General features: G+C 50.6%; 1 protein-coding gene across 4 annotated transcripts in view; it reads right to left on the reverse strand.

Moving 5' to 3' along the window:
• The window catches only part of DVL3 (dishevelled segment polarity protein 3), a 33445-nt gene extending 19964 nt beyond the window's left edge, over nt 1–13481 (reverse strand). For all 4 annotated transcript variants that reach the window (XM_030954328.1, XM_030954329.1, XM_030954326.1 and 1 more), the window contains exon 1: nt 13246–13481. In XM_030954328.1, the coding sequence (XP_030810188.1) occupies nt 13246–13412 (167 nt within the window). In that variant the 5' untranslated portion in view covers nt 13413–13481. The remainder of the gene's footprint in view (nt 1–13245) is intronic.
• Nucleotides 13482–16319: the final 2838 nt, after the last annotated feature.

Genomic DNA, 16319 nt, shown 5'->3' on the forward strand with positions numbered 1-16319 from the left:
ACCAGGACAAGCAGAGCCCCTAAGTCTGGGTGATGCTTGGCTCCAGTTGGACCTGTGCTCAGCCCTACAGGTATCACTGGGTGGCAGATGACAGAGATCAGACCTCCTGTTCACCTAGTCCAAAGACTGGAAAAGGAATGGCATTTAGGAAGGAGCCACCCAGGCTCAGAGGCCTGCCCAGGAGCAGCACTTATCAAAGCAAAGCCACAGACTGATTTCACGGCGAGTGCAGAGTCCTGGCAGCCCCTCCCACCTTGATCCCAGAGTGACCATCTGGCTGCAGCCCTGCTCTGCAAACAAGCCCGACAGGCCTGTCCTCCACCGACCTACTGGCAGCAGGAAGCTGCACAGGGACTGCAGGAGGCATCTCCACGCTAATTAATCCTGCCCTGCCCAAGCGATGCTTCCAACCTCCTCCGGAAGGACATTTACAGACATCATCAAAGAAAGCATTCTGCAGGCCCCCGAAGGTTCAGTGACACTTTCAGTCTCTTTGAATTGGAAATCAGGACAAACGGGAACTTCCAGCAGAAGCCAAGTCAGGTTCTTCATGCTGCTAGCTCAATTTCAGCTCCTCAGTAACTAAAAGCTTGCATAAAGATACAACACAACACAAAGATACAAGACAAGTGCAGGGACTCACTGTGAGAAAAAAAGATTTGAGGTTAAACATCTGCAGAAATGACCTTTAGGGAATGGAGACAATTCCACAGACATAGTAACAGGGGCCAAAAGCTGGTCTTGTATTCAGGCTGGGAGAGGAAACAGGCCCAAAGAGGCCCCAGCCAGAGATGTGTATGAGACAGGGTAAAATCCTGATGTGGTTGCTGTGGTTCACACTAATATGAGACAGCAAGCACACCGAAGGAAGGAGGCTTGGTCTGCTGTGACACTCAGCTCCATCTGGACACAGACAGCAGGAAGAGCCCATAAGGCAGAGCTGCAAAACACCAGCTCCTGCCGACAGCGGGAAAGGGAGAGAGGTGAAAATAGTGCAGAGGTGGACAAAGGGTTTATCTGGCTACTGCTGGTTACAAAACAGGACAACAGCAGCTTATCAAGAAGCTTGTGAATGAGGTGTTTGCACCCCACAGGGAGCTCCTTGCAACTCCCCATGAGTGAGAAGTCACTCCCCCTTTCTAGGCTGGCTAGAAAAGCAACAGCCTCCCCTGCAATGTCCAGGGACTTCACACTGGTTAAGATGACTGTAAGGAGCTGCAAAGGGCCCCAGGGGCTGCTGGGGGGGCAGTGTGAAGCTTGCCCATACATCACAACCAAGGGAGAAGGCCCTGACTCCTGGGAAGGCTCTGCATGCACCGTGAGGAACGCAAGACCAGGCCTTCCTTTTCTGGCCCTCAGCTGAGGGACACCAAGTCAGCCCTGCTTTTTCTAACAGCAAGTGAGGGTCCTGCCAAGAAAGCGCTGCTGCTGTGGAATGTGCTGGGCCAGCAGTACAGCTCATTCCTGGAAAAGCATCAACTCAGCGGGAGACCAAGGAGAGGAGAACAGGGGGAAATTGGGAAGAGGGGGAGGGTGGGAAACCAAGTCTGAAAGCTTGACTTCCACACCTGGGGAAGCACAGCGCAGTCTGCTCACCAGCACCTCCTCGTCACGGGCTGCCAGCACAACAGCCCTGCCCAGCACCAGCCCTATGCTTTAGGAGCACCCTTCTGCCAGCCAGATACCTCCAGAGCAGATCTGGGACCACACAGACCAAGGCAGAGGTCTGTGGGGAAGAGGAGCAAGGTTCATTTCCCCCCATCATGTTAATAATTAATTTAATGACATCTCCACGAGGAAATGACAAAGCAGCCTCCACATGTGTCCTGTCCTCAAGACACTGACCAGCTCACATTACTCTCTCCTTGCATAAACAATTTTGCAAGAGCCTCCCTAGGAAACCGACTCAACCTCCTACCCGATGGGAAGGAGTCTTGAAGCATGACAGGCTGTAGATGGCTGCACCTACTCTGCACATCCAGCTGGGCTGCCATCAGCAACAGCTCTGCTAACTGGGTCTGTAAGACATACAGAGAACCCCCATAAAACCAACAGTCTGTTAATAAAGCTCACAACAAACTTTCACCACAAAACATGTGCCAAAAACAATGAAAAGGACTCACGCAAAGAAGAGCCTTTCAGTGTCACAACAGCTGCATGGTGGCAAAGACAGAACTCTGTCCCAGATTGCAAGCTATTGCAGTACTCTGAAAAATGGGCAAACGCTGATACCTCATCCCTCTGGTCCTAAAATGCAGGAGGCAGAAAAGAGCATGAGGGGTCTGAACACTCAGAATAAACTTTTCTGACCATTGCTAGGCCAGGGACACTTAATTGTTTTTCTGCCTCATCTGCTTTTGACAGTGTCATGCAGATGGTACAAAAAATTCCCTGCATTAAAAAAACAGCAAATAGAGCACTTTTTAGTAGCCTTTAATATACTTCATCAATTTTACTAACACCAGACTTATTCACCAAACTCCATTCAAGACACAGGGCAAGAATACAACAAGTAACCTACCAAGCATCCTTTACCAGGCCAGCCAGGCTTGCCCTCCAGCCAACAACCCAGCAAGCATGAAAATACTGTTCAGCTGCTGGAAGAAAGAGACAAGTAAGGTGCTCCAGTCCCAGTCAAACCAATAATGTGCTGGCACACAACTTTCTCAACTAAAGGTCCAGAAAGCAGATGAAAGCCATACAGTAGGACCCAATACATTACTGTAAATATAAAGTCTTCACAGTTGCCATGTACAGAATTCAGTTCAGGTCCTACCAGGACTCACCTATACACCAGGAATCATCTTCCTTTTCAACAAGAGGGCAAGCCTCCCCTCACTTTAGAAGAGGACAGTGTTTTGGATCACTGTAGCAGCAGGTCCAACTGCTGCTTTTCTTTGACGCTGTGAACTCCTGGACCTGACCCTGTCACATACCATGCAAAACCTTCCACCAGCTGTCTCTGACAACTGCACCAAAGGCTGGGTAATGGCCACTGACCTCCAGAAATCACCATCACAGGACACAGAATGTTTCTCTCGTGGAGGGTCTCAAAGCCACAACTGCCAACTCCCAAGTCCTTCAAGGATAGAAAAGTGCAGGGGAAGGATGCACAACCTGTCTACAAGTCTGTAAATACCCCATGAGCTTGGTAACTGTGTTGAACTGGTCATTCTACACATTAGCTATTCCCAAAGGCAGTTCAGAAATACTCATGACATGTTATTACTGCAATAGGGCCATCCTCTGTCTGTGGATCTGCTGGTAAGTCAAGTTACAAGACCACCCTGATTTTGAGATTCCTGATTATCTGCAATACTGACACCAAGTTCCCTTGAAGCATCTCTCCTGTAAGTTACATGTAGACTGACCACAAACACTTAGTACCAACACCACATGTTGATCAACCAGGAGCACAGCTGGACCCTACAACATGGCCAGACAGAGTCCCCACCTCACATCTACAAACCCTTCTACATTGGCACAGCTAAGTCACACCCAGCTCCAATATTGTGCACACTGGCAGAGATGTTGCACACCTTGTGTTAGTTTGGAGCTGCCCCAAGGGAACCCAGAGCTTACCCTAAACTGATGCAGATGTTGACATCCTCAAAATCCCCTGATACCTCCAGGATGACTAGATAAGGAATAGTCTTAAAGAGTTTTCCCAAGTCTAACTTTTTGGGCCCAGCTGCAACAACATATTTTTCATCTAGAAGAAAAATCCACCTCACAGGACCCCCTTCAGGACCTAAAGGTGCATTTACCAGCTCTAAGTCTAAGGCAGGTTTGCCATAAGGGACTTAGCTCTGCAGCCAGAACCATGAAAATCCACCTTTTTCAGAGCCACAAAAAACAGTAAGAAAACTCAAATGAACAGAGTGCAAGAGCAAGACTTCAAGCACTGAGCCCCTATATGGATTTCCAGTATGGCACAGCCCCATCTGGGCCCACAGGCAAGTCTCTGTGTGAATGGCACAAACATACTGGTTGAGCTAGGCAGGGCTGAATGAACTGGGACAGCTGGTTAGCTGTATGCAAACACAAGCATGGAGTTTGCATATCCATCACAGCTTCTGGAAAAAGCTTCAGTTTGAGAAGCTGCTGCTCCCTGGGGCCAACCAGGCAACAGCCATCAGCACTGCAGCAACTTTCTCCCTGCCCTGATGGCATCAGGCCACCAAGCCAAGGTTGTCACCTGCTGCTGACACTGCTCTGGCTGTCAACAACAGCAGCACAGCACAATGCAGTGCACAGGGGACAACCTATTTGCTTGCGGGTCATGAGACACAAAACACCATGAATAGGTAGTCAGAGTAATGCTGAGGGAAAGAGCTGAAGCCCAGGCAGGGACAGGTTACTGTGCTAACACCAGCTTCCCTGCTATAATAATCCATGCACAGCCAAAGCTCCTGAAACACAGACCCCTCTGGCAGACTCTCAGCATCCCCAGAACCAGCCTGTAGCCACCAGCAAACAAGGGAAAGTCCACAAACTCTGCTAGCCAGATCCAGAACTCCCAGCCTGTCACACAGACAGCTGCGAGCGATCAGAGGGGCCACGTAGCAAATAAATTCCTCTCCAAACCCTAGGGGCAGGTCAAAAACCAGCAGAGGAAAGACCTTCCCAGACAGCAGCCAGTGACAGCTCTCCCAGAAACAGAGTTTTGCTCCAAGTCATGTGAGGAAGCCTTTCCCACTTCAGCTTCTGTCTTCAGCCAGGACCAGAAGGACAGACTCCCACTGCAGCAACTCAGTCACTGCTCACACTGCACCCTCTTTTCCCCAGCTCTAACATTCTAACAAATTTTAGCCAACAAGACACAAGGAGAAATACCCCAGTGAGGAAATAATCACCACAAAGGATTTAGTGGAGTAGGGCACCCAAACGCTGCTTCTGCTGCCTTCCATAGCTAGCTGCGACTGAAAAAACAACGCCTCCGGTACGTCCCCTTTAATAAATAACTGATACAACAACCACAACAGTCCCAACCCTCCACTGTGATACAGAATTACAGAGCACAGGAAGGTCAGCGCCAGGCATCTGTGCCTGCCAAAGCCTCCCGAGAGTTCCAGCCCATTCCTGGATGGGTTTAATATTAGTGCTAAAGTAGTAACAACATAGGAATGGAAACAAGTGAAACCAAGAGCTTTGGGGCTCAGGGAAACACTAATGCTTCAGCTCTGCAAGCTAATGCAGTCCTCAGAGACCACAGCCCAAAAGCTCACACTCTCTCCTAAGGCCACCACGGCATTACACAGATAAGCACATGGACAAAGCAGACAAAGTCACAGAGATTAGACTAATTCCCCTATTTGTACCTTATTGAAACGCTTTCCAAAAAGCCTTTACAAAAGGATTTGGTCCAAAAATTTCCAACGGCAGCCACCAGCAGGATTAAGTTTTACTTAACTTGCCAGCTGCTGCCTAACAAGCCAGCACCAGTGGGACAAACAGTAACACAGCCACGTGGTGCCACATCCCCCTTCTGGAAAACAACAATCCATCCAGCACAGGTCAGAAGGGCAGGCTCTGAATAACAAACAAGGGATGGAGAGAGGAGGAAATCAATAGGAAACACCAAAAACACACAGCCCCGACTGCTGCTTCATCGGATGTGCAACACGATGCAAAGCTGGTGCAACATGAAGGCAATTTCCTGCAGACTCAGTATCTGCTGTGCTCTGCAAGCCCAGCTCCTCTTCATGGGCTTTTTCACAGATCAAATATCTTAAACTACAACATTGTTCTATCTATTTGGATGCAGTCAAGGGTGGAGGAGTAGCAATTCATTACAGCAGGTACCCTCAGCTCAGAACAGTTCAGCAACTGCCATGCAGACATGGAGGAGGCTTCCCACCCCTTTAAGTACACTGAGCTCAAAAAGGACTTCAGGAATTTCAACTATGCTCCCTACACCTCTACATATACAGCTTTCAAGTCTAGATGAAGGGCCTGATGCCCACCCTTACAGAGGATTGAAGCCAAACCCATGTGTGCAGCAGAAAAGCTGCAGGGGAAACCAGATTTTCTTTGCTTACATTTACAGACCCTTCTTTACTGAGCATCCTCACGTCCATGAGGTTGGGTGGCAGCCTCCACCTTGAAGAATTCACATCTGCTATGAGACCAGGTGAAGAAATCACAGGAGAAAGAGGCCAGGGGCATGATGGAGAAGAGGAACTTACTGAAAGCTCAGTCCTCCAAGCACAACGACCTTGGGCTCATGGACCATCTACCTCCACCCCTGCACACCAGCATCTTCCTTCTCAGAGTCCATTATGAAATGCAGCCTCCCCAGCAACATCCTGCTCTCACTGCAGCCATGTGGGAAGAAACATCACTGCTCACACTACCATCCAGAAGACCCAGTATCCACCTCGTGGGTGAGCCAATGTCTGGGATTTGGGAACAGCAAAGTTCTAGATGAAATTTTAGAGTTCACTTTAGAAAAAAAGATGTATCTCAGCGGGAAATAGGAAACTGAGCAGTGGGGCCACAACTATCATATCATAACAACAAAAAATGCTCAGGTTGTGACCCAAATTATGGTGGTTTATGAGCCATTTTTTATGGCATTTTGCCTTGACCTCCAAGACTGAACCATGCTGGAGCACAGCTGTACCACAGCCAGGCCACACTGATTTACTCTGCAGCAATTTCTGAGACATCAAGGTAAGTTTTTGCTCTGTACAGGAATTTGGAGGACCAGAGTCCTCCAGATGATTTCAGAACACTGAACTGCACCAAAACAGCTGCATTCGCATGGCTGAGTAAAGGTTTCTTGACCTTTCTTTTTTTCAGAAATGACAAAAGAGGCTTAAAATTAAGAAACATTCCCATCAAACACATAACTGAAAACAATGCCTCTCCAAGAAAAACGCTGGCTTCAACATGACACCATATTTTGGGAGAAAATACATTCAGTCAAAAAAAATTTCTGACCAGTTCTGGCTGCAAACTAATTCAATAGCTGTTGTAAAGCTTCATTGTTTGCATAGGACACACAAGGCCTTAGGGAAATTGGTCTGCAGCCTGATTTGGCTAACTTGGCTTTCCGAACACCACCCCTGGGCAAAGAAACCAGGCTGTGACTGCCATCTCATGTGGCCTTCAGAGCACAGCTCCAACCACAACTGAGAACGCCGGACACCTACAGAGACAGCAATAGCTGGGTCTGAACAGCAGGACACACAGAGCCAGGCACAGACAATACAACCCAGGGAAGCAGGGAATACTGTCAACTAACCATCTCCATCTTCACCTCAACCCTGGCACTGCTGTAGCCCCCACCACCACAACACTTGGAAACGGCCTCCAGCAGCAGCTCCAGCCAGAATCAGCTCCGGTGTCCATGGGCCACCCCAAGCACGGGCAGCATTACAGGAACTCCCCACCACAAATGCAGACAGTGGTTAGCAGCTCTCTGCCAAATCCTCAGCAGCTCAGGAGACAGAGGCACAGGCTGCACTAACCTACATGCAAAATGTCTGCAGAAACTGCTGGTGGGCCCTTGCTAACCAGGGCAGCTCACCTCACAGCAGGCATGGAAACACATCCTCTGGAGCACAGCAGATGGGGTGCTGTGGCCTTTCATGTGTAAAGTGCTCCTCTCCACATGGAATGGACAGGGACTGACTAGGAACTGGAAAAAAGCGATGGCCACCTTCCAGTAGAGCCAGTGCTGTCACGAGACGACCACAAAGGATGTGAGCATGCAAGGGAGTTTTGTAGGCCCTTTCACTCATGAACTTCTTGCCAACCTCTCTCAGCATGAAATTCATGCTGACATGGAAGCAGTCTCCATCAGGGGCATGGGACAGGCAAAGGTCTTCTGGAGACAGCAAAAGTTTCCAATTAAAAATAAATTTTAAAAAGTTCCCAAAATCAAAATAAAAGAACTCCCCCAACACATGCTACAAAGAGCTGGCAGGAAAGGCAGGGGCACCATGCCAGGGCTCACCACTGCTTAGAAACTGACACTGCTTATTAAGTTTAGGATCCCTTCCCCAGCTCCCAGCATTTCCAGCCAGAAGGACAGTCACCGCTGGTATCAATTTCAAAAAGATCCTGCAATAAAAATAAATCACTCAGCCTTTCAGAGAGCATCAACGCGTTTCCTCATGCACATGTGCAGAGATGAGGCTGCCAAATACCAATGGCATCTGACCCCTGCACTGGGAATTCCCGCAGCACCCGCTTTGTTCTGCCTCCAGAGCGTTGTCCTAATCACTGCCTCAGACCCAGCTTTGGAGAGCAGGTGATAATTAAGCAGGTCTGGATAAGATACTGGGCCAATGATTAGCAGGATACCAATTTTCACTTCACAGCTGAGACCAAGGAATCACCACAGCTATGAAACTAAGACTGGAATGGAGACCTGCAAGAGGGAGAAACCAGCGGCAGCAGGAGGAGCAGCACCATCCCACCATGTACCTCAGATCACTGGTGTTCTCCCAGCAATGCAGAACCAGTAGGATGGGGAGGGAGGAGAGGTCCCCTTGCAGAAGAATGGGGGCCCTTCTGCTCTCCAGTCTAGAAGAGGGGAGGTGGCCAAGTGAAGATAAACAAAATGATCACCAAAGTGATTTCTTCACAGGCAAGAGAAATTCGAACTTTCAGCACTCCACAATTTATGGGAAGACAAGGCAGAATTTCAGGCCAGGTGCTAAGGATTTACCTGGACACACAATTTGCACTCATTAAAATGCTCTGAAAAGTTTAGCTTAAACTTCAGCATGCCCCTGTGGGAAAACATTTTGATCAATAGAAAATGAGCAGTATCAATAAGACACAGGAAACGAATCAAAAGAAATCACATATCAGCTGATATAGGAACATTCTCAGAGTTGTACCAGATAAAAAGACAAATGTGTAGGTCAGCTGAGGCAAACAGGCACAATACCTGGCTGGTGAGAAGTCCACACTGCCCAGGCACATTTCTCATGAGGGACTTGGGTAGGAGACAACACTTTACACATGACTGAAACCCATGTCCCAGCAAACTACAAACTACAGACCATCAGCAGGGTTGTTCCCTTCCCAGCTGCACAGGTGCCCAGAAGAATTTACAGTCCTGTTCTTGCAGCATCTCTACGGAACTGAGAGCTTTGTCATGCTAAGAGACACACAAATGTTTGCCCAGGAAGCTCCCAGCGTCAAGTGGACAAGACAAAGCACAGCTGGAAATTCCATTTTATGGATTAAAGAAAAAAAATTGAAAAGTCTGCTCAAAATCCTGAAAAATGTGGGGGAAGTCTGATGGAGAACACGGATCTCAAAAGCAGTCACAGCACTGCACTGATGTAACATGCTCTCCTGCTGATCAACACACAGCTCCTACCTGTGAAACACTGAATGAAAAGATTCAAGCTGCAGGAAGAAACCTTCCCTCTCTAATGAGTGCAATGTTAGCAGTCAGGGGTAGTTCCACACTTCATGGTGAGACACAGCCACATAAAACATCTCAGGTCCAAGAAGAGTCCACCACACCTGTGCACAGCCACATTCACACCATCCATCAGCGGACCTTCATGCGCCTCCACTTCTGGGATCAGCAGCACACAAAGCCAACAAGGGCACAAATATCTGCACCCTGTTATGTGCAGCTGCATCAAGAACAAAACCCAGCAGCCTTGCTGCTCACAACTCCTCTCCCCAGGACCAGGTGCAGAAATTCTTCTCATTTCTCCTCTTTGCCACCCAGAAGTGACACCACTCTGGGGTCTTAATTATTTGAAGCTGAGCACTAACTCCTGCCATAGCCTGACAGCTCCACAGCTACCCAGGGGAACCTCAGTTCACATTTCCAAGGAGATGTAAACGCTGAAGCTGCTCCATCACTACTCTGATTCTCAGAGCAAACAAATATTAACAAGATAAACAAAAGAATGAAAAATCCCACACACCAAGACTGAGGCTGTGATACTGCCCTGGGGATGGGGTTAGCTGAAGGAAATACCAGACTGGAGATCCACAGCTTGGAAAAAAAAGGTGGAAGAGTGAGAAAGAGTCAGACTGGCTACAGAGATGAGAGGAAACATTAGAGATTCTACTCCAGCTGGCTCTGGAAGGTGAGATGTCTCCATTCCAAATAAGATGAGAGGAAAAGTTTGGTTTATGCCACAGAGATCCAGCAGAAGGTCCAAAGCAGAACCATGGCACCTGCAGGCCTCCTCCTCATGGATCAGCTGCCCTAAGGCCATCTAGTTCTTCTCTCACTGAGGGGGCTTTAACCTGGGTCCTACTCCTGGACACTGCCCAGCTGAGAGACTGCAGCCCAGCACAAGCCAGACAGAAGGCACCCTGAGGGAATCCCCTCTGGGAAGGAGCTGAGAGGAATCCATGTGTATGAGAGAGAAATGCTTTTCCCTGTCACACAGCTTCTGAATGCCACCATTGTTAACCTCCAGTCTAGTTCTCACTAATTGCCCATGCATTTGCAGTCAAGCAGCCAAGGTGCCTCCTGCCCTTCTGTCTCTGATTCTCCCTGCAGGCCAATGGCTCACTTTTTCATGGACATCAATTACCAGGGATCATGAAATTTTGTGTGTTGCCTGGGGCTTCAGGGCTTCTCAGGGACAAGGCTGCAGCTGGACTGCTCTGGTTGTTCCTACCATGTTCCAGCCAACCACCAGCACATTCTTCAGCTCTCCGGAAAGCAGCAGAGACAGCCTTCCTGACAAAGCATCCACAGCAAGAGTCCTGCTCTGTCTCTCAAACCCCAAGCCTTGCACATGCTGCTCCAACTGCACAACTCATTGCCCAGGACTTCTCCAAGGAACAGGCTGCCCACACACAGCCCCTGACCCCCTCTCACCTTCCAGAGTGGTCTGTGCTTCCCAAATAAATTAGCTGAACTGGTCACAACAAAAATCTCATCCCATGCATTTCTGACACAACTGATCTTGTGGTGTCTTCCCGAGTGACTTTCCCCTCTCCCTGCTATCACCCACTATAACTCCCTATGCTGCTTTATTGTTGAGTTTTGTTAATATATCATCTAGCTCCTCTTGTAGAACCTTAAAGAGAGAGGATGAAAAGGCACAGCACAAAACCTCACTGCCACCAGACCCCTCTTCCCAATGCAAGATGCTGCTATTTATTACTAAACTTTGTTTATAGCTGCACACTCTCCCACCCACATGGCAATGTTTCATTCAAGACAAGTTTGAATTCACTTCCAGAACAACATTTCAAAGGATCCCAAAGCATTTGTTTACAAACAGCATGCATGGAGAACTCACTTCTCCCACCAATGAACATGGTCCCCTCTGAGACAGGGAGAGGCAGCTGTTTCATAGCACCCAACGCTACTCAACAGCTGAGGGACAGGAAACGATCCACAGACAACTGATATTGCTGAGGAAATTTATGGAAAATGAGGGCTGGAGACCTCTATTTGCCAGGAGAGAATGGGGAAGCTTCTGAGGATTAAAGCTCTCCACTGGGTCAGGAGGAATTTAGGGAAGCAAAGCGTCCCAGACTGCGGTCAAAGGACTGACTCCAAATTTCAAGCCTCATCTGAAAGCTGGCACGTCCCAAACTAACGGGAACCTGGGCATTGGGATAATTTGGCTGAGGAGGGGAGAGCACCCCCTGCTGAGGCAGCCACACAGATCTCATCCAAGCCCCAAACAGGCCCAGCCCTGTTCAACATGGGGTACAAGCCAAAATCACAGCCTAGAGAGGTATTTGGTGCAGCGAGAAGACACTGGGAAGACTATAAAACTGAAAACACTTTGCAATCCCAGCTCCGTACACAAGACCTACTGTAAACACTAAATCTTCAAAGGAGGAAGGATCACACAACTCCTTCAAACACCAAAGTCCTAGGAATGGTAAAGGATCACATGTTGTAGAAACCAAAAGGGCCCCAGGATGGAAAAAGAGGTCCTCAAGAAGGCTAAAGGAAAGTCAGCTGGAGGAAATCTGGACAAAACAAAGTGAGGACAAAGGGTCTTACAGGGAGGGGCTTCACATGGTACTTGCTCCCCAGAACAGTAATCAACTTTACACAAGTAGGAGACAGCAGGGGCTGCCCAGAATACTGGTGAGTACAACATCCAAACAAGGGACAGAACACACCTCCTCACCTCCAAAGAGTCACCTATGATGGGAGGAACCAAAGGGCATCACAAAAGAAGTGATGGAAACACCAGGGTCAGAAAAGAGCTGCCCTGCAGGAGATGGGATGCAGGGCTGCACTCCTTTCTATACCAGAGACTGAGCACGGGACATCTTTGAGGATGAGACATGTACATGGGTACAGTAGGTCTTGCACATACCCCTTGCTCAGAGATGGGCAGCACATGGAGAGCTCTCATTCCTTCTCCATGGAGGCTGGAGAGGAGAAAGCTGGTCTTCTCTACACATTCTTCCCAAAAATGAGATGCGGAGGACAAAGCTGACAAAATGGATGTCCCTCCCCAAAATGGATGGTAGGAGAACAAAACTGTCCCCAAATCCGTCCCATGGAAAGGGCTGATGCAGGTGGCACTACCTCCACACCCTTTTGGAGGAGGGAGCAAGGGGCACTTTCCCCAGGCAGGCACAGTGGGAGATGCCCAGGCCCTTTTGGTGGGGAATGACAGTCCTGAGTTGGATGCAACCTGGGAGTGCCACTCTAGACACCCCAATGTGGGCTGCATGGGAGATACCACCTCAGGCAAGGTGTTGGCCAAACACCCGGAGCAAGGGGAGGATGTGACCCTCACATGAGGATGATGGTCTCCTCCAAGGTGCCTCTGCCACCTGAAGCAGGCTATCACCAGTTCCCTCGCTGAGAAGTTAGCATGGCGCAGCTTCCCCAGAGCTGATGCGGGATCCGAGGATGTGCGGCTGTTCCCGGAGGCAGCACCCAGGAACAACGAACCCAGAGAATGTGCACTGGGGGTTTCACCACCAGCCCCCCACAGGTGTGGTCCTGGGGGGCACGGAGAGTGTGTCCCTCCACAGAGAACCCAAGGGGGACAGTATCCCCATCCTCGCCAAGGAACGGCAATGGGGATGGAGGATGGATCGGGGTCCCCCTCCCCGTGCTGGGCACAGAGGGGCACCTCCCCACCCCGGGGGTCCCGGTCCCGCCGTCCCGAGGGCGCTCCCGGGGCCGAGGGCGCAGCCAGCCCCGGCCCCGGCCCCGAGCGGGCGGAGCTCCCCAGCCACCCCCCACGGCTCCCCGGAGAGGCCCACGGGGCCCGGGCTCCACGCGTGGCCCCGGGGGACAGGGCCCGGGCCCGCGCTCACCCGAAGTCGTCGTCCATGGACTTGAAGTAGAACTTGTAGTTGGGGCGGTTGAGGAGCCCCTTGAAGTCGCCGAGGGTGACGCGCTCGGCCGGGATCGGCAGCTTCACCAGGTACGGCGTCTCCTGCTCGTCCAGGTGGTAAATGATCTTCGTCTCGGCCGCCGCCATGGCGCCCCTGCCCGGCCGCCAGGCCCCCGCCTCTGCCTCCGCCGCCTCCTCCGCCCCGGCCCGGACCCCCAGTCCCGGCCCGGCCCCCCCCCGCGCCCCGGCCCGGCTGCGGCCTCCGCACGCCCGGTCCCCCCGCGCCCCTTGTTCTCCGGGTCCCAGCGCCGCCCGGCTGCACGGCGCAGGCTCGGCCTCGGCCGGCCCCGCCCCGCCCGCCGTCCCGGCCCCGCCGGAACCGGAACCGGCGCCCCGTGGGGCCGCGGCGCGGGAGCCAGCCCGGGACCCGACATGGGCCGGGACCGGGCTCAGCGGGCAGCCCGCGAGTTTGGGCCCGCACCCTGCCCCCAGCCAGATCCCGCATCCGTAGGAGACCCCCCCCGTTCGCTGGCACTGACCCTCTGATTCGGAGCGGTTTCCCCGCACAGCCATCCACTCCGCGACTGCTGTGCCCATGTGGGTGCACGGTCCCTGGGACTGCCCGACCCCAGCCCCACCGCCCGTGGGTGCCTTGGGATTTATACTTTACATCCACATCCTCCCATCCACAGCCTGGTACTCCCCGTGCACCCACATTCCCAGTGCCAGCTGAGAATATACCTCTCCCAGGCTCCCCGTCCCCATTCGGCTTTCTCACCCCCTTTATACCCTCTGATGCTGCTTCACACACAGGGTCATTCCTGTGTCCTCTGCTTTTGTCTACACCCCAGGCTTCCCCTTCTATCTCTGCAGCCCTAGTCTTTTAATACACACCTCCCAGCCTTCCTCATGCTCCTCATCCAGCTATGTGCCCCATGAGTACAGCTTACAAAACATGAGGCATATCCATCTCTACCCTATCCTCCCATGCGCAGATCCCTTTGAGCTCCCCATACTGTCTCAGATGGCCACCACACAACCCAGCTCCTCTCCAGCTAAGGCTTCCCACTGAACCCCTTGTCACCATCCAACAACTACCCCAGTGCTCAGACCTTTTCCTCACCAAGCAGACTCTCTTGTCTGCTCTTCATGAGAACCCTCTATTCCATATACCATGGCTTCTTCAACTGGGCACCCTTTGGCTGTGTGGTTTCTTCCCATCTTGTCTCCCCAGACCCCAGCACATTCTCACCTACAGTCATCAGCAATGTGACCCCAGCCTCTAGGACTTGCCTCTGTCCCACAGCAGTCTCAGGCTGTCTGGTTTCCCCTCTGCACACGTTGCCAGCACCCAGCAGGCACCAAGGAACCATCTCCATCAGCAGTTTCCCAGAGTTGTGGCTGAGAGCAAAGCTGGGGTGGATGGAGTTTTGGGAACACCCACCAACAGGAAGGGCAAGAACCGCCTTGCACCATCCTGGATTAGAAGGAACAAATGCAGAGGAAGCACCACACCATGGGCCTGCACAGGGCATGAGACTAGACCAGCCCTCAGACTGGACTGCCCTGCCGTAGGAAAAGGAGCCAGAGAGATCCTACAGGGAACAGAGCCAAGTTCCTCAGGCAGGCAGGCTGAGCTAAATAAGCCCTCTAATGCATTAAAGAGTCCTGCAGGCATTGCTAGTAATTACCTGGGCAGCACTGCTAGACTGGGGGAAGAACCTGACATTAAACTGAAAAAAGAATAAAAATTCCAGGGAAGTCCTCGGGTAAGCAGTTGTAGGAGGTCTGAGACTCTCCCATGTTTCCACATCAGCTCTTGGAAGATTGTAATTTCCTTATGCTCGGAGCTCTGTGGTAGAAGCTGGTGTACCTGGAATGAAGAATCCAGGTCAGGAATGGAAAAGTTTAGTTTAAGTTGCTTCTTCCTGTGTCAACCCTGACAGAGCTAATCTTAAAATCCTTTTGCAACCCTTCCCTGCCCCCAAAGCAGGCACATGTGAAAGTGTCCCTGGCAGGGCCACTGTCTCACCCACCTCCCAGCACAGCCGTGGATGCACCTCGGAGCCTGTATTGTACACATGAGACACTTCTGTTACCAAAAGGGCAATTTTCGGTAGTGCTGAGCTCCCAAGGGAGCACATGCAGCTCAGGGGAGGGGTGCCACACCCCCGGGGTGGTAGTAGATGAAATCTCATTGCTACAGCTGCCTTTTCTTTTAAAACAAGCCAAGTGACTGAATAGACTCAATGATAGATCAGTTTCACTGCTCACAGAGGCCTTGTGCTGTATGACTCACTGAATGGAAGTTAAGAACACAGTGCCAAAGAAATTAGCAGGAAGGGATTGTGCTGTGCACTCCAAGGTCCACATGGAAGTGTTTCTGAACTGCCTGTTGACTTATTTTTGCAATTATGGCAACTTAAAAATTGCAGCATTGATAGAATTGCTTCTCCTTACAGAGTACACAGGCTTCAGAAAATTTAGTGCATCTTGGAACAGCCCAAAGCAGAGGTGGATGTAGTTGAGTTCCATCGCTTACACCTTTAAGCAAAACCAAATTATTATCTTCTTTTAAAAGGGTTACTATTGTTAACTGAAGTTGTAGGTTTGATAGAGGAACACCAGGTTCCTTCCATCCATCCATCCATCCATCCATCCATCCATCCATCCCTCTCTCCCTGTCAGATGGGAAGGCAGAGAAGTTGATTATTATAACCTTAGGAAAATAAAGTACTTAACTGCTTACATTGCTCAGAGATGGGTAGCAATGATTCCACATTCAAGATTGCTCTCAAAGGCATTTCTAGTCTTCCAAACAAAAAAATGTCTTGACTGAAGCAACAACAAAGCACCAAGCCCACCCTACACTTCAGCAATGGAATAAATGCTCTTTTAAAAAGTACAACACGTATCAGTACATAAGGATGCTGCACCATGCCAGAACTCCACCTCGGAGAGTATCAAGTGTTCTAATTTGTTTTCTTTTTACTACTCTATTCCTGGCATCTGTAAAATACCCCACCACACACACCACCAGCGCCTGAAGGATGT

This window comes from Camarhynchus parvulus, chromosome 9 (assembly GCF_901933205.1).
Source record: "Camarhynchus parvulus chromosome 9, STF_HiC, whole genome shotgun sequence".
Classification (NCBI taxonomy): domain Eukaryota; kingdom Metazoa; phylum Chordata; class Aves; order Passeriformes; family Thraupidae; genus Camarhynchus; species Camarhynchus parvulus.